The sequence below is a fragment of the Pelophylax lessonae genome (assembly GCF_965119305.1).
Source record: "Pelophylax lessonae genome assembly, chromosome: 2".
NCBI lineage: Eukaryota > Metazoa > Chordata > Amphibia > Anura > Ranidae > Pelophylax > Pelophylax lessonae.
Genome location: NC_138769.1, coordinates 103,014,410 through 103,038,124, shown reverse-complemented (window position 1 = coordinate 103,038,124; position 23,715 = coordinate 103,014,410). Strand labels below are relative to the sequence as shown.

At 46.1% G+C, this 23,715-nt stretch overlaps 1 protein-coding gene across 3 annotated transcripts in view; it reads left to right on the top strand.

Annotated features, from left to right (window-relative positions):
- Window positions 1-23,715, top strand: part of RUNX1 (RUNX family transcription factor 1) — a 412,164-nt gene that overhangs the window by 313,974 nt on the left and 74,475 nt on the right. For all 3 annotated transcript variants that reach the window (XM_082244907.1, XM_082244905.1, XM_082244906.1), the window contains one exon: window positions 7,519-7,623. In XM_082244907.1, coding sequence (XP_082101033.1) covers window positions 7,519-7,623 — 105 coding nt within the window. The remainder of the gene's footprint in view (window positions 1-7,518; window positions 7,624-23,715) is intronic.

The window sequence follows — 23,715 nt, the reverse complement described above, 5'->3', positions numbered from 1 at the left end:
ACTTAAGTTAAAAAATATATAACAGGAGGACACGGCTCATCCTATTCTAAGTAGATGTCTAGTTTCCATTTTTGAGATAAATATAGCCACAGGGTTTTTTTTCTGTTAAAATAGCTACTGGCCTTATTTTTAGTCTTATAACAATAGTCATTATGTAAGTAATTCAGTACTTTGTAGGGCGGACACCAGGAGAGACAGTCTTCTCTTCTAGATCTGAAGTCCTCCTGGGGAGACAGGTTTATGGCATGTCATTGCAGAAGTCAGAATTGTCCATGAGTTATTATTTTGTATACATGGCTAGTCTTCAGAGGTTCTGTGTTACTCCTGAGGCTGTATAATAGATATCTGGTGCTTTTAAGTCCCCGTTCACATGCAGACGACCCTACTTCCAGGGGCGACCTCCGAGGTCGCGGTGCGAGCAGCGCGCCGCGACCTCGGAGCGGCCGCCATGGACTTCATAACATTGAAGTCTATGGCGGTCGCCTCCGGGTCGCCCCAAAGAAGCTCCGGACCCTTTTTCTAAGTCGGAGCACCTTGTGTCGCTCCTATTAGAACGGGTCCGCAGCTTCCCTATGGAAGGCGACCTACGGCGACCTGTGAGGCGACCAGGTCGCCTCACAGGTCGCCTTAGTGTGAACGGGGACTTAACCTGCATAAGTCAAAATGTAACTTTTTGTTTGGGATAGGGCTAGGAACATATAATACCCCTGCCAAGCTTATTTTTTTTAAGACCATACAGCAATAAGTAGTAGATCTTCTTTTATTAGTATCCATTGTTTTTCACTGAGATTTACTGAAGGAAAATAGACTGTGTATTCTTCAAGCGCAGTTGCTCCAGAGCTTAGTAAATAGGATGAAGCTTCACTTTACAAAGAATACCCAATCACATGCAAAGAAAATAAAACACAACATTTTTTCTTGCACATGATTGGATGATAGAAGTCAGCACAGCTTCCTCTCATTTACTAAACTCTGGAGCAACATCACTTGTAGAGTGCAACTGAACTTGTAAAGTGTCTATTTGCCCTTGGTAAATCAATCCCCATGTCTTCTATGGAGTAGGGCAGTGTATGCAAACCATGTCTTCTATAGAGTAGAGAAGTGTATGGACACCATGTCTACTATGGAGTAGGGCAATGTATGGAAATCATGTCTTCTATGGAGTAGGGCAGTGTATGGAAACCATGTCTTCTATGGAGTAGGGCAGTGTATGGCAACTATGGCTTCTATTGAGTAGGGCAGTTTATCGAAACTATGGCTTCTATGGTGTAGGACAATGCATGGAACCTATGGCTTCTATGGTGTAGGACAATTTATGGAAACTATGGCTTCTATGGTGTAGGCCATTGTATGGAAACTATGGCTTCTATGGAGTAGGGCAGTGTATGGAAACCATGTCTTCTATGGAGTAGGGCAGTGTATAGAAACACTGTCTTCTATGGAGTAGGGCGGTGTATGGAAACCATGGCTTCTTTGAAGTAAGACAGTGTATGGAAACCATGTCTTCTATGGAGTAGGGCAGTTTATCGAAACTATGGCTTCTATGGTGTAGGACAATGTATGGAAACGATGGCTTCTATGGTGTAGGTCAATGTATGGAAACTATGGCTTCTATGGAGTAGGGCATTGTATGGAAACTATGGCTTCTATGGTGTAGGACAATGTATGGAAACTCTGTCTTCTATGGAGTAGGGCAGTGTATGGAAACCATGGCTTCTTTGAAGTAAGACAATGTATGGGAACCATGTCTTTTATGGAGGAGATCAGTGTAAATAAAACATGGCTTCTGTGTAGTAGGGCTTGGACTCAACGAAATAATATAACCATACAGGGTATGCTAATAAGGAATAAAAGGAATCAAAAAGCTCTCCGGTCAAATCAGTACATAGTACAGTAAAGCCTTCTCAGAACAAAAGGTATTCACATGTCTCTTTCCATCACATATCCCCAAAATAAAAGGCATCTTCCTCATCTAGGATAGGGATAATAATATGTATGTATGCAGTGCATATAAATAAGGAAAACTTGTGATGTTGACTGTGCAGGAACCAGTCTTAAAGCGGATCCTGCACTTCAGGCAAGGTTCGCTTCTTAGATGAGGCCCCTCCCCCTTCCTTTAATGTTGCATAAAAAAGCAAAAAAATTGATCAAATACTCTCCTTTCCCCAACTTCTGCAGTGCAGGGGGTGATGTCATCTTTTTTTCCAACAAGATACCAGGGAATGCCCAAAATCTTGTAAGAAGATGCTGTAACATGGTGCAGGTTGATCTTCTCTCTTTATATTTAGGCTACTCAACTTTTTCTAAGATCTGGCCAGAAGAAGGATGATGTCACCTGAACCTAGGAGCTGCAGGAGGAAGTTGGGGAAAGGCAGCTATATTATCTAATTATATTACCCACCCCCCCCCCCCCCCAAATTTTTATTATTTTTTTGCACTTTCATCCATTATTTTAGGAAGGGGCGGGAGGGGCACCTTGAATAAACCGGCCTTTCTTCAAGTGCAAGGTCCCCTTTAAGAGACCCATGTGGGCATCTACTGCTTGGATGTTTTATTTTCAGTCATTTCTAGGTAATAATCACAGGTGCTCTTTATTACGGAGTGGCGAATCATCTTTCCCGTTAAACCTGTCATTGACTTTATTACCGTCCATTGTCTGTTCTTCATGGGAAAGGGAGCAGTTCGGTGCCGAAGTCCCTCCACCGCCTTTGTCCAAACATTTATAAAATGTAAATATTTATGATTCTCACAGATATCGGGCATGTTCCAAATAAGCATTATCCTCTGGTTGCTTTGCATTGGCACCGTGCCACCGAAAGGGGGGGGGGGGGCAGGCCAGTGTAAATGTCCCTTTCATTTCTCTCACCTCCACCCAACATACTGTGCCGGGGATCAGGTTACTCGGAGCGTGCCATAGCCTAGATATCATCGCAGGGCATCTCAGGCCTCTAGTGTGCAGCTTCAACCGCCGCCCCTCTTCAGATATTAATATGAGAATCCTTGATAGAAATGACACCCGGCTTCGAAAAACATATTTAACCACTTGCTTACTGGGCACCTTGACCCCCTTCCTGCCCAGGCCAACTTTCAGCTTCCAGTGCTGTCTCACTTTGAATGACAATGGTGTGGTCATTCAACACTGTACCCAAAATAAAGTTTTATCATTTTTTTTAACGCATATAGAGATTTCTTTTGGTGGCATTTAATCACCACTGTTTTTTTTCTCCCTAAATAAACAAAAAAGCCCGAAAATTCAGAAAAAAATAATTTTTTCATACTTTGTTATAACATTTTCCCCCTTCACTGATTTTCACTTATGTGGCTGCACTGGTGGGCACTGATGGGCACTGATGAAGCTGCACTGATGGGCACTGATGAAGCAGCACTGGTGGGCAGTGATGAGGCAGCACTGGTGGGCACTGATGGGCTCTGATAGGCACCGATGAGGCTGCACTGATAGGTGGCACTTATGGGCACTGATGAAGCTGCACTGATGGGCACTGATGAAGCAGCACTGGTGGGCACTGATGGGCTCTGATAGGCACTGATGAGGCTGCACTGATAGGTGGCACTGATGGGCACTGATGAAGCTGCACTGATGGGCACTGATGAAGCAGCACTGGTGGGCACTGATGAGGCAGCACTGGTGGGCACTGATGGGCTCTGGTAGGTGCAACTAAGAGGTGGCACTGGTGGATACTGATTAGCAACACTGGTGGGCACTAATAGGTGGCACTGATGGCCACTGATAGGTGGCACTGGTGGGCACTGATAGGTGGCAGTGGTTGGCACTGATTAGCAGCACTGGTGGGCACAGATAGAAAAAAATGTTAAAATGTAAAGCCTAAACTTTTTCCGTTTTGTATAGAATGGGAAAGGGGTAGAACTTCTGCCTGGTCTGTTGGGTTTTTATCTCTTCACTAAACAAGAAGCAGTAAGAGCGCCACATTAATGGTCAGAGTCCAAAGTGATGTATTCAATGCGTTTCGGAAGTTCTGCCATTCCTCTCCCGCCTTTATTAGGGCTACAACACAAATAATAGAATTGTATGCATTCAATCTTCTATAACAGGCAATTTATCATCTATATGAACTTTTTTCTTATATTTTTATTCATTTGTTGTAGCCCTGATGAAAGGGGAAGTGTCCAAACCTCCGAAACGTGTTGACTTTCTCTTCATTGATTATTTAATAATCGTGCTTAAGGCTCGGTTCACATTTATGCGATGCGGGAAGGCTGCGAATTCGCAGCCCGTTCCCGCATCGCAAACGCACCCCCGGCAGTTCACACTGCCATATGCGATACGCTGGGGGTGTCAATGTAATCTTAACGACACCCCCAGTTTGATCGCATATCGCAGTGCGATCTTGCAGTTCGCACAGGATCGGATCGCACAAGTGTGAACCGCTGTCCGATCCGATCCTGATGCGGCTGCAAAAAAGGGTCCTGTGCGTGTTTGCTGCGGGTGGGGTGCGAATTTAGCCATACGAAGTGTATGGCTAAACTCGCACCGCACAGCCGATCGCATGTAATGAAGGAGCAGTGCGCTCCGATATTACATGCGATCGGCGCAGCCGCATCAATGTGAACCGGGACTAATAAAACGTGGTGCTCTTACTGCTTTGTGTTTAGTTGGATGTTGATCAAATACCCCCAGCCTCCCCACCCCTTTTTTTTTTTTTTTTTTAAATATGGGATTTTTTTTTTTTTTTTTACATTTTAAAATCATACTTACTGAGATGAATGCAGCATTGGTCCCCCACTGGCTCTAAGGCTGAGAACCGAGTGGGCAAACACTGCCAATCACTTGGTTCTCAGAGGTCCCTGAGCAGAGAGCTGGTGACTGTCAGTTACCGCTGTCTGCTCTGACTCCTCCCCCCCCTTCGCTCACTGGAGCGTTGGGCTGTGTAGGGGGCGGGAGAGGCCGGCTCAGGCTCTCAGTGGCTTGCAGAGAGGTTGAGCTGTGTGTCGGTTCAGGCATGTGGGCCTATCCTGACCATATGGTCACGATCTTTCCTGAGCCTGGACTGGCTCTTTGATGTCAGCCGACAGTGGGCTTCAGTCCGCGGTGTGCTGAAAACAGGTCACAGGAGTGCAGAACGAACTGCATTTCTGCGATCCGCAAGCTTTGGCTGTACTACTTTAAGGTGTTCAGGCAGCCTCATCAAAGCAAGTCAGCTCAATGACAACGTGGTCTTTTATAACTGATACTAATAAAATGGGGTCCAGCACCCCTCCTTGTATGTACTTGGTTTTTTTGCTGCCTGAGTATCGATGGGTAAAATCACCTTCACTATGAAGGTGACCATTATCTCCAGTACAGAAAGGATGGAAAATCCAAAATGTCCCAGGAACAGGAGGTGAGAGGCAAATTTCCAATGGGAAAAGATATACTGGTGACCACGGTCCAAGAGGGGGTATCTCCTTGCTTTGGAAAGATCTCCTCCTACTTCTGAATGTCCTGACGGGACACAAAGAGAATGGAAATTTTGTTACCAGGCCTTCATTCATTCATTTCCATTACCCAAAATGAGATCTTAAATTCATGAAGAGTTTTTTTATCGCAATGATCAGCTGAATGTATGGCACGTTTCTAACATTATGAACTTTTGTGGTCTTCTGTGCATAAAGAACATTCACTAAACATATCGTAGGCCGGGTGTCTTCTTCCCTAAAAGATCATTGACTTCTGCTTTCTGTGAGATGTCAACAATAGAAACAAGTACTTGCAGCGATAAGATATGAATTCATCAACCGAGTGAATGATTGTGAGATAAAATGGCGATCTTGATTAAAATGAGTGAATTTAACCCAGAGTTCAGAAATATCTTTGGAAGTGAAACAAACATATGCCTATCATTGTAAGCACACCTTTCAGCCACACCGCTCATTTAAAACTAAAAGACTATCCTGCTTTTATTGTAAGGCCCGAGCGTATCGTTTTCAGGCGTTATTTTGGGCATTTTTCAGTCGTTTTTTGGGCGTTTTTAGGGCATTTTTTCAGGCGTTTTTGCAGGTGTTTGGAGACAGGTATTAACATCTAACAAAAACGCTTGTAATCTGCCAAAAAAGAAGCTCATGCAGCTTCAGGCATCTTGCTTCAGGCGACAAAACGCTCAGATGTGAACAGGGGCCAATAAAATGAATGGGATTTTGCATGTTGGGCGTTTTGAGACTTCAGAGATGAGCGTTTTACGAGCTGAAAAACGGTCAGGTGTGAACAGGGCCTTACTGTTATTCCTGTTTGCCTCTTTGATTTAGTTTTAGTTTGTTACTTCTCTGCCTTTATCATTGAAGTGATTGTAAATGATCACCTTGTAAAACAACCCATTCAGTTTAAACTAGAAATAAAAGGCAAAACATTTTTTTTATAGATATAAATAAAAACATTATAAATACCTTTTTCCCTTTTTTATAAGTGATTCCATTCCTTCTGAAGTGATTATCCCTCTGTTCTCAGCTGCATAAGAGCTGGGGGATGAGAGACAGCAGTACACTGAGCTTCCCAGTGAATGGGTGAGCAGCAGGGGCGTGTCAGGACAAGTCTGATCATTGGAGGAGAGTACACTGAGTTCCCAGCACAGCTAGAGAACTGACCACGCTGTGTTTTCCTGCTTAGTGTGGTCAGAAAACAGAGGGACTGGCAGGAACACTTGGAATTTCACATAAAGGAAGCAATACAAATAGAACAGAGACTTACTTATACAAGTATATTGGTACAGAAGGTACATATCAGGAATAATTGGGGTAACAAATGTTTTAAAGCCTAACTCCAGGCTCCCAACCACTACTTGATAGGCCAGGCCACGATGACGCCACTTCTGCGCATGAAGGTTACATCACTGCAGCATGGATCGGAGGCTGTAAATTTTTGCTGAGTCAGCCATTTGAATAAAAAAATAAGTTTACTTCCTCTTTAAAATCCTGCCCAGCTGTCACACCCCTATCCATTAAAAGCACCTTAGTGTGACCATTAGTCCCAATTCACACTAGCGCGACTTGTCAGGAGTCTTGGTCGGCCTGCCATTGATTAGCATATGACCCGTTCTAATAGGAGCGACACAAGTCGCTCCGACTTAGAAAAAGGGTCCTGTACTACTTTGGGGCGACCTGGAGGCGACCTGCATTGACTTCAATGATATGAACTTCACAGGTCGCCCCAGCAAGTAGCGTCGCCCCTGTGTGAACGGGGTCTTAAGGACATTCTTATTGGATGGGGTAAAATAAGGTAAACAGGCCCTAGCCCAAACATCAGGGAGGTCTTAGTAACAAAATTAAACTTAATCAGAGGAGCACACTGAACAGGTTTTGTGGCTGATAAAGGTAATAGGTATTTTGTAGTATCTGATTTTCAGTAGAACTTCTAAAAGTGTAGCCTGGCCAACGGGCCCACTTTAAGAACAAATAAAAAGAATAATGAAAACCTGCACTGCAAAGTTCATAGTAGATTTGGCTGTTTTCATATAAACATTAGATGAATACAATAAAAACATACTTTTATTTGTATTTTTTTCACAGGTAAAAGCTTTACGTTGACCATCACCGTCTTCACCAATCCTCCGCAAGTGGCCACTTACCATCGAGCCATTAAAATCACGGTGGACGGACCAAGAGAACCAAGAAGTAAGTTTTTTAAAAAGGTTCTAAAAAGGTTCTAAAAAGGTTACCACATAAAAAGGTTACCACATTGGCCATATGGTCAGGCTGCTGTACCATTTATCACCTACAGAGGGCAACTAAGTGTGAAATATCATTTGTGATCATTGTAAAATGGAATTGCTAGACAGGATTAACCTTTCAATGCCACCACACCAGTGCAGCTTGGTTCAGACTTTTAAATAGAGTTCAGGTTCACTTTAAATCCTCTCTGTATGTTAGTTATATTGCACAGTCGTGGGACCCGCTGACCATATTTCTCCAATTGCCCCTGTGCCGATGTGAATGCTTTATAAATGCATTTGCAAACGCCGGCAGATTATGTTCCAGCACTACCTTTCCTTTCATGTTTAATTTATATACACATCAATTCTATATTGAAGTGTTCCATGCTGGCTGAGGGAATTTTTTCCACTTGGGTTTTGTATACAATACATGGATCTGTCCATTTCCACAGCTTGTTCCAGGCCTGCACACCTTCTATAGCCTGGATGAGGGGTCCCACTGCCTTGCTGTGGAAGAAATTGCTTGTTCTCAAGGAGAATGCAACCAAATTAGTGAGAAACCCCCAAACAGATGGAAACTACATATCAGTGGTCTCCAAACTGCGGCCCAGGGGCCGAATGTGGCCCTTTACCTGCCTTTACCTGCTGGAAGAATCTGGATGGTCCTGGGTGTCACTAGGGGGGAGTTTTTGGAGGGGTTTGGGGGACTCTGCAGAAGACTTGTTTGCCCTGTAGGGGATGAGGTTTCTGGAGGGGGCTAGGGGTCTCTCCAGGAGGCTTGAGGCTTTGTAGGGGCACTCTGGGAGACTGGCGCGCACTTCTTAGGCTAGAAGGCATTGTAAGGCATTGGGGGGGCTTTGTGGGACACTGTTGGAAATTGGGGCACTATGGTAGACTGGTGGCTCTGCACCAGGCTGGGGGGGACTGTGGAGGCTGAAGGGGTACTGTGAGGGTTGAGAGGACCTGGGAGCACTGTCAGAGGTAAGAGGGCCCTGTGAAGACTGAAAAGGTCTGGGAGCACTGTGCGTGGTTAGGGTGCCCTTAGGGGCCTGGGAGCATTGGGAGAGGTTAGGGGGTGCTTTGAGGGCTAGAGAAACCTGGGGGCACTGTGGGCGATTTAGTGGCACTGTGAGGACTGAGAGGGCCAGGGAGCACTGTGAAAGGTTAGGTGGCGCTGAGGGGGCCTGAGAGCACTGTGAGAGGTTAGGGGCATTCTGGAGGCTGAGGAGGCCTGGGGGCACTGTGGGTGGTTAAGGTTAAGGGGCGCTGTGGAGAATGAGGGGGCCTGGGGGCACTGTAAGAGGTTAGGGGGCAGTGTGAGGGCTGAGGGGGAATGGAAGGCACTGTGTGAGGTTAGAGGGCACTGTGATGGCTGGGGGGGGGGGGAGGTGGGCTGTAGGGACTGTAGGAGATTAGGGGGCACTCTGGAGGCTGAGGGGCCTGGGGGCACTGTGGAGGCCAAGGGGGCATAGGGGCACTGTAGGTGGTTATAGGGCACTCTATTTGGTTACAGGGCACTGTGAAACCTGAGGTGGCCTGGGAGCACTGTGGGAGTTTAGGGGACACTGTGTAGACTGAGGGGACCTGGGGGTGCTGTGGGTTGTTAGAGGGCACTGAGGAGAGCCTGGGAGCATTCTGGGAGGTTATGGGACGCTTTGAGGGCTAAAGGGACCTGAGGCACTGTGAGAGCTTTAGAGGCACTGTGGAGGCTAAGGGGGCCTGGAGGCACTGTGAGAAGTTAGGGGGCACTGTGGGGGCTAAAAGTGCCTGGAGGCACTGTGGGAGATTAAGGGGGAACTCTGGAGGCTGAGGGGCCTGGGGGCACTGTGGAGGCTGAGGGGGTCTGGGAGCACCGTGGGAGAATAGGTGGCAGTAAGGGGGCTTTGGGGGCCTGGGAGCACTCTGGGGGCGGAGGGGGCACTGTGGGTGGTTGGGGGGCAATGAGGAGGGCCTGTAAGCATTGTGGGAGGTTTAGTGGTGCTTTGACGGCTAAAGGGACTTGATGGCACTGTGAGAGGTTAGGGGGCAGTGTGAGGACTGAGAGGGCCTGGAGGCACTGTGAGAAGTTGAGGGCGCTGAGGGGGCCTGGGAGCACTGTGAAAGGTTAGGGGGCAGTGTGAGGGCTGAGGAGACCTGGAGGCACTGTGGAAGGTTAGGAGGCACTGTGGAGACTGAGGGGGCCTGGAGGCACTGTGAGAGGGTAGGGGGGCCTGGGCACTATGGAGGCTGAGGGGGCCTGGGAGCACCGTGGAAGGTTGGGGGGCACTGTGGACACTGCTAGGTTAAGAGATCTGCAGCTGGCTGGAGGTGGAGGCACAGTAAGAAGGAGGCCACATCTTGTTAGCGGGCCACAGCTCAGTGCTCTTCTCTACAGTGCTTTGGGGCATCATTCACAATGAATGGCACCACAACGCACCGCACTTGAGAGTGGGTATGTTGGCATGCGTTGTGTCAATGCACATTAACACATACATTTTACTGTGGGCTGCTGCAACATGCGAGTGTGAATGAGCCCCAAAGTTGAACCCCAGCTAGATATAAAAAGTACAAATTAATGCAGCTCTGTAATTCAATGGGTACATGTGAGGGTTTACAACCACTTTAAATAGTAGGGATGGGGAAGGTACCTGTAGGTGAAAGTGAAACTGCAGCAATTAAAGATCAGATCCCCTCCACTGCCAGACAGGACCCCAATGGAGAGGTTCACCCTTCAACTTGCCCTGATCATTGTCTCCTGGATAGAAAGTATTGGGAAATCCCAAATCTCCATCTGCCTGGAATCTCACATCCTTCCCGTAGTTGTTTGCCTGCACTGCCAAGATTCTGCTGTCCTGGCTGCTGCTGGTGTTTGTCGGCAATGGTTCAGAACTGATTCTGCTATCAGCCATTGTCTTCTTGTGTTCCTATACATCAGTCTAACTGACACCGCCAGGACTTAAACATAAATAAATATTCAGTTAATGATTACCCAGCGAGCTGAAAAGCGAGTGTAAATTTACTAAGAACACAAACTGTTTGCTCAGGTGATTTATTGCTGCTGAAATTCAATGGAAGATTTTGGAGTTCTGGAAAGTTTAAAGTGCAACTCCACCCCAGAACTGGTTTCCTTTTGGGTGGAGAAGGGAGGGGTTAGACCCCCCTGCCAGCTCTTTATTGCTCATCCTCACTTTGGTGACGGTGAGTGAAAAGCGCACCAAGCAGAATATTTGTCGCCTGCAGCAGCCAATCGCAGCTCAGATGTATTTCTGATCTGCAAGGTTGAAATGGAACAAGAATTGGGATTAGTTGATATAGGCGGCATTTTTCAGACATAGAAAGCCCCTTTCCAGTTATTGCAACTGAAAAAAAAAGTTTTTTTATTGTCTGTTGAAGAGATTCACCCTCTCTTCCTGTTATGGTGACCACACAGGAAGTGAAGACGAAATAGCCCAAATGGCTAAAAAAAAAAGATAATAAAAATATTGCCTGGTGGAAATCTTGTGAGATACCTGTGCTGTACTCTTATCAGTTACAAGTTAAAAGTACAACAGGCACCATTTTTAAAATCATGCCAAGCAAACCTCATGGCACTGCCGTGATATTCGCACCCAGTGGCCACGAATGCATCCACGTTTACTAGATGAGCAGGGTAGCCATTCAGAATGGCACCCACGCGGGTCTGCAGTGGGCAGCACTCTTGTTTCCTGCAGCGCAAGTGGTGTGAACTGCCCCTAAATGCTCATAGAGGAATAAGCTGTAATACCTGTTTCTTCACTCTCCTTTATGCTGTGCGACCGCCAGTCAACTTCTTCACCCCTTGAGGGCCGGTTCACACATATGCGATGTCAGACATCGCATGTGATTTGCAGCCAGGGCTGCTGTTAGAAATCGCGGGGCCCCGTACAGACTACCTGGCAGGGCCCCCCCAAGAAAATATTAAAGATATATTTAGCTAAAATTACAACAAAATCACTATTAGCAGACACAAATATAACATAACTCGCATAATTCCTGCTAAATCGAATAAATAAAAACTATGTTAAATAAAAATGAAGATGAGATAAGAAAAATATACAGGCTGGGCAGTTGGAGCTCAGTGATCAGAGAGAAAGAGAGAGAGAAACAAAGTTACAAATAAACTCCTGAGCAGAGATAACATTAGAGCCTTTGCTGGGAGGGGGCCCACACAGGATTAGTGATGGACCACAGTCTCTTTCTCAGCAGGTAAAAGCTGATAGCAGGGAGAGGGACACAGATCAGATTCAGGTGCTGGAGGAAGATTTATGTATTTGTTGTCCATCACTAATCCCCCTCCCTGTGTGGGCCCCCCTGTGTGCTGGGGCCCCCTACAAGAGGGCTGGTGGCCCCCCCCTATCAGCGGCCCTGTTTGCAGCACACTGCTCTGCAAATCACATGCAATGTCTGTGCGTTGCGAATTTAGCCATACACATTATATTGCTGAATTCGCATCGCATTCGGCCCAAAGCCGGACAGGACCCTTTTTTTGGTCTGCAGCAGAATCGGATCACATGGGTGATCCGATTCAAGTCGAAACTGACAGCTCGCACTGCGATATGCGAACTGATCTGGGGGTGTCGGTAACTTTGTAGTGACACCCCCCAGCGATTTGCATATGGCAGTGTGAGCTGCCTGCGAGTTGGGTGCGATGGGGGAACCTGCAGTGGATTCGCAGGGTTCCCGCATCACATATGTGTGAACCGGCACTGAAGCCTCTTCTATAGGATTCTCTGGCCAGCAGTAATGTGCTGACATCATCGCGTACAATGCGGGACCAATAGTCCTGCATTGGATGTGAGGATGGCAAGGACCCGCCTACAACATCATCAGAGAGAGGTGAAAACATGGAAAAAGGTAAGTATTAGCTTATTCCCTTAGGCCCCTTTCACACTTGTGCGACTTGTCCTGCGATTTGGGACTGCAAAGTGGCATGACAAGTCGTATTCCATGATTTCCAATGGGTACTGTTCATATCTGTACGACTTCAAGTCCTAACGACTTCAAAATAGTCCCCGCACTACTTTGGGACGATTTTAATGCGTTTTGAGTTCCAAAGACATAGGCATTGCTTCAAGTCCAGGCAAAATCGTGTCAAAATCGACTTTTAGGTGTGAAAGGGGCCTAACTCTAAACTTAACTAGCATTTAACCCTTGTAGTGCTGGGTGGGGGGGGGGGGGGGCAGCAACAATTGCAAGGGTATGTTTTTATTTATTTATTTATTTATTAAAAGATCCCAGAGTTTGGCTTTAAGGGGTTAAATAAGGGAACTACCTGAGCCAGCACGGCTAGAACGGGCGAGGGGTTTTGGCGGCGGCGCTCTCGTAGGGGAAGTGACACAGCTCTGAGCAATCCCAGCAGTATGCCGGTGACTCACTGACAGCAGACAGGTAACCGGAGAGCGCCGCTGTCTATGTGGGTGGCAGCAGAACCTGTTCTTTCATTTCACCTTTCAGCAATTACTGTGCGTTTAATGACTACATGTACGTCCTGTAGAGAGTGAAAAAAAAAAAAAAAAAGAGCAGTACAGACAGGAGCAGCTCGCTAATCCACGCTGAATGCGTTACCTACAGGAGAGTTTAAAGAGACACTCCGATCACAGGAGGAAACCTGTTCTCCAGCAGTGACAATAGCCCCGGCATACCAGGCAAATCTCATTCTCCACGCAGCTGTTCCTTCATTCCTGGTGTTGTGCGGCCTCGCCGAGACTCACGTTTTCTGATCCTGAAAGCGATATCTGACTACAAAGGCTTAAAGGGAACTGAAGTCTTTTTATTGTGTTTTACATACGTGTGAAATGGATCGGTTCAGTGCAGTCGTTCTTATCAGTGTTTGTTCATTTATAAAAAAAAAAAGGGAAAGAAATTCTATGTATACTTTGTAAATATATTTGTACATGTGCTCATTGTCTATGCAAGCCCTAATGATGTGAAACGTCCACAATGCTCCAGATAACCTCAGACCTTGTGATCTAGGCAAGGGAGCAGCTTATAGTTCATGGCCAGGAAGAGGAACTTTTTATAGTAAAATTATTTGGTCACGCGATGACCAGTGGCGGTTGGTGCATTGGGGGCCCCCCCCTATCCATGCGTCCGGCCCCCTAATCTGCATGCAGGGCGCCGGACGATTGGATTCCAATGTTTTTTTTTTGTTTTGTTTTTTAAAAGCACATGATTAGAGCCAGAGGCTCCAATAGGCTTCAAAAAAGGGTGGGCTTGGGGCGCAGAGCACTGCGCCCTAAGCCCACCCAATTGTGTGACAATAGCGGATGAATAATCGCTATTGCCACACTGATTCTCCTCCTGGCCAATCAGGAAGTGGGTCCTGAGACCCGTTTCCTGATTGGCCGAAAGGAAAATCCATGCTATTGGCCAAGGAGCGGAGATGGAGGAGGGAGGAGACTGAGGGGGAAGCCACCACCGCTGCCTGCCCAGACGAGTGAGCCGGGGGGTGGGGGGACAGTGCGGGCTGGAGCTGGTGGTGGATCAGGGACCGGCGGGCTGGAGCTAGTGGGGGACAGTGCGGGCTGGAGCTGGTGGGGAACAGTGCGGTCTGGAGCTGGTGGGGGACAGTGCGGGCTGGAGCTGGTGGGGGACCGGGGACCGGCGGGCTGGAGCTGGTGGGGGACCGGCGGGCTGGAGCTGGTGGGGGACAGTGCGGGCTGAAGCTAGTGGGGAACAGTGCGGGCTGGAGCTGGTGGGGGACTGGGGACCGGCGGCCTGGAGCTGGTGGGGGACAGTGCGGGCTGGAGCTGGTGTGGTGGGGGGGGTATGGTGTGGTCCGTCTGCCGCCCCCCCCCCCCTTCCTGTTTACCTGGATGTCAACGGCACCATTTTTAAAAACTCTAAAGCATTCAGAAACACCGATCTTGGTGTTTTGAATGCTTTTTAAGGGAAGAGGAGGGATTTGGAGTTTTATAGATCTCTCCATAAAGAGTGCCTGTCACTGCCTATTGCTGTCTCAAGGATATTTATATTCTTCCTCAAGTGGGCCTATGACCAGACTACATCCATTGCAGTATTTAGAAGCTTTAAGAAAACGTTGAGGGCTCATTTAGGGCCCTTTGAGGAACCTGAAGGGTTCACAGTTCTCCTGATACCTTCTGCTTCAAGTGGACCTGTGGTCAGACTATGGCCATTAAAGTATTTGGAACTAGTAAGAAAATTTGGAAAGCCTATTTAGGGCTCTTTAAGGGATCTGGAGGAGTTCCCACTTCTGATACCTTCTGCTTCAGGTGGACCTGTAGCCTGACTATGGCCATTGAAGTATTTAGATGTGGCAAGAAAACTTTGAGGGCCCTTTGAGGGACTTGGGGGTTTTCCACTTCTTCTGATAAATTCTGCTTCAAGAGGACCTGTGGCCAGACTAGAAAACTTTGAAAGGCCCTTTGAGGGATCTGAGGGGTTCCCACTTCTCTTGATACTTTCTGCCTCAAGTGGGCCTGTGACCAGACTACGGTCATTGCAGTATTTAGAAGCTTTAAGAAAACGTTGAGGGCTCATTTAGGGCCCTTTGAGGAACCTGTAGGGTTCTCAGTTCTCCTGATACCTTCTGCTTCAAGTGGACCTGTGGTCAGACTATGGCCATTAAAGTACTTTCTACCTCAAGTTGGCCTGTGACCAGACTACGGTCATTGCAGTATTATATATACTATTATATAAAATAAAGCAACAGTGTAAAAAATAAATAAGTCAATGAATTGATTAATTAATAATGAATTTTTTTTTTAAGTGCCTTAAAATACTAATTGTTACATGAAAACAAAAAGTGTCAGAAAAGGCCCGGGTCTGGAAGTGGGTTTGTAAGTAGACGCCGGTGCCGTGGTTGGTGAAGGTTCTTACATTCAGACCAATTAGCGTACAATCGATTGATTTTCTCGCGTTCAACCAGCAGGCCGTGTATGGAGCGATCGATTCTCCTGTCTATCAGAGGCGCTTCAGAGCCAAAAGACATGAATTACTTCAGAGAAAGCCGGTGGAATGTTAATTTTATGCTGCGCTCACCGCAGCTTCTAATCTAATGTAATAACTGACTGGGAATCCGTGTCGGCAACCTTAGCTGCTCTCTGATCTGCGGCTCCAGAGCGCTTTTTTTTTTTCTTTTTTTTTTTACATTTGTAAAATCCTAACACAAAAACAGCCTATTTTCCAAAACCACAATTTCCACGGCTGGCAGCGATAGCGGGCATCATTCTGTGCTGCAACTTCTCACTGCTTAGTGGGTGAGTCAAATGCAGATCGGACTGGGGGCTTCCGTCCAAGTGGTGTGCTGACTGCGCCGCGTCATCAGATATATTATCTTTTAATCCTCCTTAATAGGGCAGTGGAATGTACTTTGGTAAAACAGGCATCAGGGGAGAGTTATATGTGGAAAAATATAAATAAGTGCTTTTACTGTAATGGGTGGGAGGGCTTTTATATAGATGTTTCCACAAGCTCCAAGAGGAAATTTTTTTCCATTGGAATTAAAGGATCATTCCACCCAGAAGAGGTATTTTAGTGGTCGGAGAAGTTCGGTTCTGCTTATATTTTATGTATTTTAGGGGCCACCATCGAAAAATCTTTCTACTTCCAATCCTAGCTCTGTTCCCATCCTCTTTGAAAGTTAGGGTGTTCCTCTGCCCGGCCTGGGTGGTTCCCACTTTTACTGATACCTTCTGTTTAAGCGGACCTGTAGCCTGACTATGGCCATCCAAGTATTTTGAAGTGGCAAGGAAACTGTATGAGACCTGGGGGGTTCCCACTTCTCCTGATACCTTCTGCTGCAAGCGAACCTGTGACCAGATTATGGCCATTAAAGTATTTAGAAGCAGTAAGAATACCTTGAGGGCCCATTGAGGGACCTAGGGGGTTCCCACTTCTCCTGATACCTTTTGCTATAAGTAGACCTGTAGCCTGACTGTGGTCGTTGAATTATTTACAAGTGTCAAAAAAAATTTGAGGGACCTAGGAGGTTACCACTTTTCGTAATGCCTTCTGCTGCAAGCGGACCTGTGACCAGACTATGGCCATTACATTATTTAGAAGCAGTAAGAAAGCCTTGAGAGCCCATTGAAGGACCTGGGGGATTCCCACTTCTCCTGTTACCTTCTGCTTCAAGAGGACCTGTGGCCAGACTTGAAAACTTTGAAGATCCTTTGAGGAATCTGAGGGGTTCCCACTTCTGATACTTTCTGCCTCAAGTAGACCTGTGACCAGACTACGGCCATTGCAGTATTCAAAAGCTGTAAGAAAACTTTAAGGGTTCATTTAGGGCTTTTTGAGGAACCTGTAGGGTTCCAACTTCTCCTGATACCTTCTGCTTCAAGCGGACCTGTGACCAGACTATTGCCATTAAAGTATTTAGAAGCAGTAAGAATACCTTGAGGGCCCATTGAGGGACCTAGGGGGTTCCCACTTCTCCTGATACCTTTTGCTATAAGTAGACCTGTAACCTGACTGTGGTCGTTGAAGTATTTAGATGTGGCAAGAAAACTTTGAGAGCCCTTTGAAGGACTTGGGGGTTCCCACTTCTCCTGATACCTTCTGCTTCAAGAGGACCTGTGGCCAGACTTGAAAACTTCGAAGATCCTTTGAGGAATCTGAGGGGTTCCCACTTCTGATACTTTCTGCCTCAAGTGGACCTGTGACCAGACTACGGCCATTGCCGTATTTAAAAGCTGTAAGAAAATGTTGAGGGTTCATTTAGGTCTTTTTGAGGAACCTGTAGGGTTCCCACTTCTCCTGATACCTTCTGCTGCAAGCGGACCTGTGACCAGACTATGGCCAATAAAGTATTTAGAAGCAAAAAGAATACCTGGAGGGCCCATTGAGGGACCTAGGGGGTTCCCACTTCTCCTGATACCTTTTGCTATAAGTAGACCTGTAGCCTGACTATGGCTATTGAAGTATTTAGATGTGGCAAGAAAACTTTGAGAGCCCTTTGAGGGACTTGGGGGTTTCCCATTTCTCCTGATACCTTCCGCTTCAAGAGGACCTTTGGCCAGACTTGAAAACTTTGAAGATCCTTTGAGGAATCTGAGGGGTTCCCACTTCTGATACTTTCTGCCTCAAGTTGACCTGTGACCAGACTACGGCCATTGCCGTATTTAAAAGCTGTAAGAAAACGTTGAGGGTTCATTTAGAGCCCTTTGAGGCACCTAGAGGGTTCCCACTTTTCCTGTTAACTTCTGCTTCAAATATACCCGTGGCCAAACTATGGCCTTTGAAGTATTTAGAAGCTGTGAGAAAACTTTTAGGGTCCTGGGGGATTCCCACTTCTATTGATTCCTTCTGTTTCAAGAGGACCTATGGCCAGACTATGACCAGAGCAGTATTTAGAAGCGGTAAGAAAAATGAGGGCCCATTTAGAGCACCGAGGGGTTCCCACTTCTAAAACTTTCTGCCTCAAGTGGACCTGTGAGCAGACTACGGCCATTGCAATATTTAAAAGCTGTAAGAAAACGTTGAGGGTTCATTTAGGGCCCTCTGAGGAACCTGTAGGGTTCCCACTTCTCCTGATACCTTCTGCTTCAAGTGGACCTGTGGTCAGACTATGGCCATTAAAGTAGAACTAGTAGGAAAATGTTGAGAGCCTATGTTGGGCTCTTTAAGGGATCTGGAGGGGTTCCCACTTCTCCTGATACCTTTTGTTAAAAGCAGACATGTGGCCAGACTACACCCACTGATGTATTTGGAAGCAGTAAGGAAATTTTGAAGGTTCTTAAAGGGCCTGATACCTTCTGCCTCAAGTGGACCTGTGACCAGATACCTTCTGCTTCAAGAGGACCTGTGGCCAGAATAGAAAACTTTGAAGGTCCTTTGAGGAATCTGAGGGGTTCCCACTTCTGATACTTTCTGCCTCAAGTGGACCTGTGACCAGACTACGGCCATTGCAATATTTAAAAGCTGTAAGAAAACGTTGAGGGTTCATTTAGGGCCCTTTGAGGAACCTGTAGGGTTCACACTTCTCCTGATACCTTCTGCTTCAAGTGGACCTGTGGTCAGACTATGGCCATTAAAGTAGAACTAGTAAGAACATTTTGAGGGCCTATTTTGGGCTCTTTAAGGGATCTAGAGGGGTTCCCACTTCTTTATACCTTTTGTTAAAAGTAGACCTGTGGCCAGACTACACCCACTGAAGTATTTGGAAGCAGTAAGGAAATTTTGAAGGTTCTTATAGGGCCTGATACCTTCTGCTTCAAGAGGACCTGTGGCCAGAATAGAAAACTTTTAAAGGTCCTTTGAGGGATCTGAGGGGTTCCCACTTTTCCTGATACTTTCTGCCTCAAGTGGACCTGTGACCAGATTACAGCCATGGAAGTATTTAGAAGCTGTAAGAAAACGTTGAGGTCTCATTTAGAGCCCTTTGAGGCACCTAGAGGGTTCCCACTTTTCCTGTTAACTTCTGCTTCAAATAGACCCGTGGCCAAACTATGGCCTTTGAAGTATTTAGAAGCTGTGAGAAAACTTTTAAGGACCTGGGGGATTCCCACTTCTATTGATTTCTTCTGTTTCAAGTGGACCTGTGGCCAGACTATGACCAGAGCCGTATTTAGAAGCGGTAAGAAAACTGAGGGCCCATTTAGAGCACTAAGGGGTTCTCACTTGTAATATCTCCAGTTTCGATTGGATCCGTGGCCAAACTATGGCCATTGAAAAATTGAGAACTGGTAAGATAACTTTCAGGGCCCTTTGAGGGACCTCACTAACCTCTGAATCTGTGGGTAATTTAGAGCAATTTATTGTCTAAATCCACCACAGAAGCACTTTAAGCCTAGTACACACGCAACGATTATCGGCCGACCGATCGTCCGTCTTTTGTCCAGAGTTGTGTTTTGTTGGTTGGAATGTGCCTAGACTGCACACAAATTTTCTCGCCCGACAAAATTCTACTTCAGAAGTGATGTCATGTGTTGGTTTGCTTTCTTTGTGTTCTTTCTTCTCTGAGCATGCCCAGTCTTGCTCATTAGATTTTTCCCTGTCGAAATCTGTACTGACTGCACGAAAATCGGCAGACAAAAATTTTATAGCCTGCACACCAGATTTTTTTCGGCCGAAAAGTCGGAGTCGGTTGTCGGAAGCTGACAGAGTTGTATAAAGTACTCGAAACCCATACTTGAGTAAAAGTACAAGTGCTCGATCAAAAAGTGACTTGAGTAGAAGTGGAAGTGCTCAATCAAAAAGTGACTTGAGTAGAAGTACTAAAGTATTCAACATTTTTTGTACTTAAGTATTGCAAGTAGTTTTTTTAAAAATTTTGCTACTCAAGTACTGAAAGTAAAAGTACCAGTAGTTTTTTTAAAAAAATTGCTACTCAAGTACTGAAAGTAAAAGTACAAGTACTGTGTTATGTGGTTATTAAAGAAAAGTCAAAAGTTTATTAAATTTAAAGTTAAAGTTATTAAAGAAAGAAGTCAAAAGTCAAAAGTACACATGACATTATACGCATTTTTTTGAGCTTCATGAAACCTGCCATCTACTGTTCTGGCAGTGGTAATTTTTATAATAGTAACGAGTAACTATGCAGCACAAAAAAAAAAATATCGGAGTAGAAGTATTGAAATTATCGAAAAAATGTAGTGAAGTAAAAGTGGAAGTAGGAGAAAAAAATTCTACTCTAGGAAAGTACAGATACCGCCTTTCAGTACTTAAGTACAGTAGTGAAGTAGTTCTACTTAGTTACTATACATCTCTGCGGAAGCATCATACTAACAAGCCGAAAATCGGCAGATCGGTTGCCGGACAAAAATTCCCTGCCGATTTTCGACGCGTGTGTACGAGGCTTTATTCATCCAAGTTGTTCTAGAAGCAGCTCAGCCACAACTCCCATCCCTCACCCCAACCAACCTAAATCTAGAAAAATCGCTATACCCGCAAAGCAGCAGCACCATGGCCTCTGTAAATTGCAGCTATGGAGAAGGTAGCTTTAGGCAAGGTGTGTGAGGGTGTCGGGTACTTGGTTTGATTATTTGCCTATTGAAATTAGAGTAGGATAAGCTTTTATCTCATCAAAGTAGCTTCTCCTTGCAGCTGAGCGGAGTTTTTCTTCGGGCATCAGAGATAAAAGATGAGAAAGAATAAAATGAAATTAATGACAGCGTGTTACCGGATCTTACAAGATTGCACGGTACTTATCGGTGACGTAAATGGCAGATAATGTGGGATTTTGACATGCTACTTGATCCATTGTTTTTGATATCTGTTATCGGGCTGGTAGGTATTCATTTTAATCAGGCTCAAAATTTAAAGTAGAACCGGCAGCAGCAAAATATATACCTGAAATACAGTATATGCCAAGTACTTTACCTGCTGCAGGATTTGTTATTCTGTTCAGTCAGTCTTGTGATTCCCACACTTCTGCAGTCCTCCATAGCCAGGGGAGACTCTCCAGTGTTCATTGGTTGGAGCTTACAGCCTCTTGTTTTAGGCTGGGTTCACACATGCGAATTGGATGCAGGTTTCCCCGCATCCAATTCACGGCAGGTGAGTGTGACCGGTTCTCAATGGTGCTGGTTCACACAGGTCCAGGACGGCATTGAAAAACGGTCCGGTGCTTCTTTGGGTCTGGTTCACACAGGTCCAGGATGGCCGCGGTCTGCATTGAAACAGGGTCCGGTGCTTCTTTGGGTCTGGTTCAGGTGTGAGTTCAGGCAAAAATCCGTACCTGATTCACACTTTAAATGGTGAACAGGAATGCACCGGAACCCAGGCACGGACCCGCGGCCGCATATGTGTGAACCGGACCTTACCTGGCTGCTGATTGATCCAAGAAACATCACAATGTCTTCCAAAATAACATCTTTCCTTACCCTATTTAAGTGCACATCTAACTTCCAGGGCCTGAAACATGTTGGACTGAGAGCAATGTGAACTGACTGGCTGGGATGCCATTTTCAGAGGCCAATACTCAGTGCTGAGGCTGGGTGGGGCTTACCAAACACTTCAAATAGCTACTGTTGGCCGTTATCTTTTAAGGAATCTTTGTGGGTACAGCAGGACACCCCCAACCTAATACTTCTCAAATATGGTTCCACTATCTTAGACATTACAGGATGGCATCACTTTATATTCCAAGTGCCTGGACTGAGCCCCCAGAATTTCTATAGATACATTTTGGGTCCTGAAGAAGCGAGACTATGGTGAAACGCATCGATCCGTTATGCCACACTGGAACCACATACATGCACCAGTTAAACACAACTACATATGGCATGATCTGTGCTTTTCATGATGTGTTAAGGCTGCTTTCACACTGAGGAGTTTTTAAAGTGCTTTTGTATTTGAAAGGCTGCTGCGCAAATACAGTGTGACATTAGATATTGCAACGATCACCATTTTATTCTTTGGGGTCTCTGCTAAAATATATATATATATTTGGGGGTTCTACGTCATTTTCTAGCAAAAAATACTGATTTTAACTTGTAAGCAACAAGTGTCAGAAATAGGCTTAGTCTTTAAGGCTCCATTCACAAAATTGTGATTCTGCCCGCGATCCCGAAACATTGCAAGTGGCGGGACGCCAGTGCAATTCCCATGACTTGCAACGGCCCCCCAAATGCGACGCAATTTTGCCGCGATTGTTGCCTGATGAATCGCAGTAAAATCGCACAAACAGGATCGCGGGATGCCTGGTGCCCAAAACAAGTACAAGAACTTCTTTTGGGCGACAGGCGTCCCGCGATTCTGTTTGTGCGATTTTACCGCGATTCGTCGGGTGACAATTGCGGCAAAATTACGCCGCATTCGGGGTAGTCTTCGTAAAACAATATAACTGATTGCACCCCAAATGCAGCGCGAATTTTCCGCGATTGTTGCCTGACGGATCGCAGTAAAATCACGCAAACAGGATCGCGGGATGCCTGGTGGCCCTAAAAAGTACAAGAACTTCTTTTGTGCGACAGGCATCCCGCGATTCTGTTTGTGCGATTTTACCGCGATTCGTTGAGTAAAAATTGCGGCAAAATCGCGCCACGTTTAGGATAGTCCTCGGAAAACAATATAACTGATGGCACCCCAAATGTGGTGTGAATTTGCTGCGATTGTTGCCCGTCGAATCGCAGTAAAATCACGCAAACAGGATTGTGGGGACACCTGGCGCCCAAAAAAAGTACAAGAACTTCTTTTGGGCGACTGACATCCTGTAATTCTGTTTGTGTGATTTTACCGCGATTCGTCTGGTGACAATTGCGGCAAAATTGCGCCGCATTCGGGGTAGTCTTCATAAAACAATATAACTGATGGCACCCCTAATGCGGTGCAAATTTGCCGCGATTGTTGCCTGATGAATTGCAGTAAAATCGCGCCCAAATGAATCGCAGTAAAATCGCGCAAACAGGATTGCGGATGCCTGGCGCCCAAAAAAAGTACAAGAACTTCTTTTGGGCGACAGGCGTCCCACGATTCTGTTTGTGCGATTTTACCGCGATTCGGCGAGTGACAATTGCGGCAAAATTGTGCCGCATTCGGGATAGTCTTCGGGAAAACAATATAACTGATGGCACCCCAAATGCGACGCAAATTTGCCGCGATTGTTGCCCGACGAATCGCAGTTAAATTGTGCAAACAGGATTGTGGGATGCCTGGCGCCCAAAAAAAGTGCAAGAACTTCTTTTGGGTGACAGGCGTCTTGCGATTCTGTTTGTGAGATTTTACCGTGATTTGTCGGGTAACAATTGCGGCAAAATCACCCCACGTTTGGTGTAGTCCGCAGACCAATATAACTGATAGGAGTGCAGTACAGTCAGAGGGCACAGAATGTTACCATCAGTCTTGCATTGACTCCTCTCCTGAATTAAAATTATTCCATCTGATTTCGTGCCTGCAAAAAGTCTGAAAAAGCCTTATTTCCTGGGTGGAGGACGTCCAACCTCATCTAGCCACCCCCCTGACTGCCCCCAGCTCTCCTCCTTGGTGTTACCTAAGGTGGCCTACTGTTTGCAAGTTACTATATGCAGCCTCTTCCTCCAGCCATGATCTGCCTTCGTTGCATAGAGAAGCACAGAGACCCAGTGATGACCTCACTGGGCCTAGAATAGGATAGGTAATGAAATCAGGTCTTATTGTTGATGAAGAGGGAAGG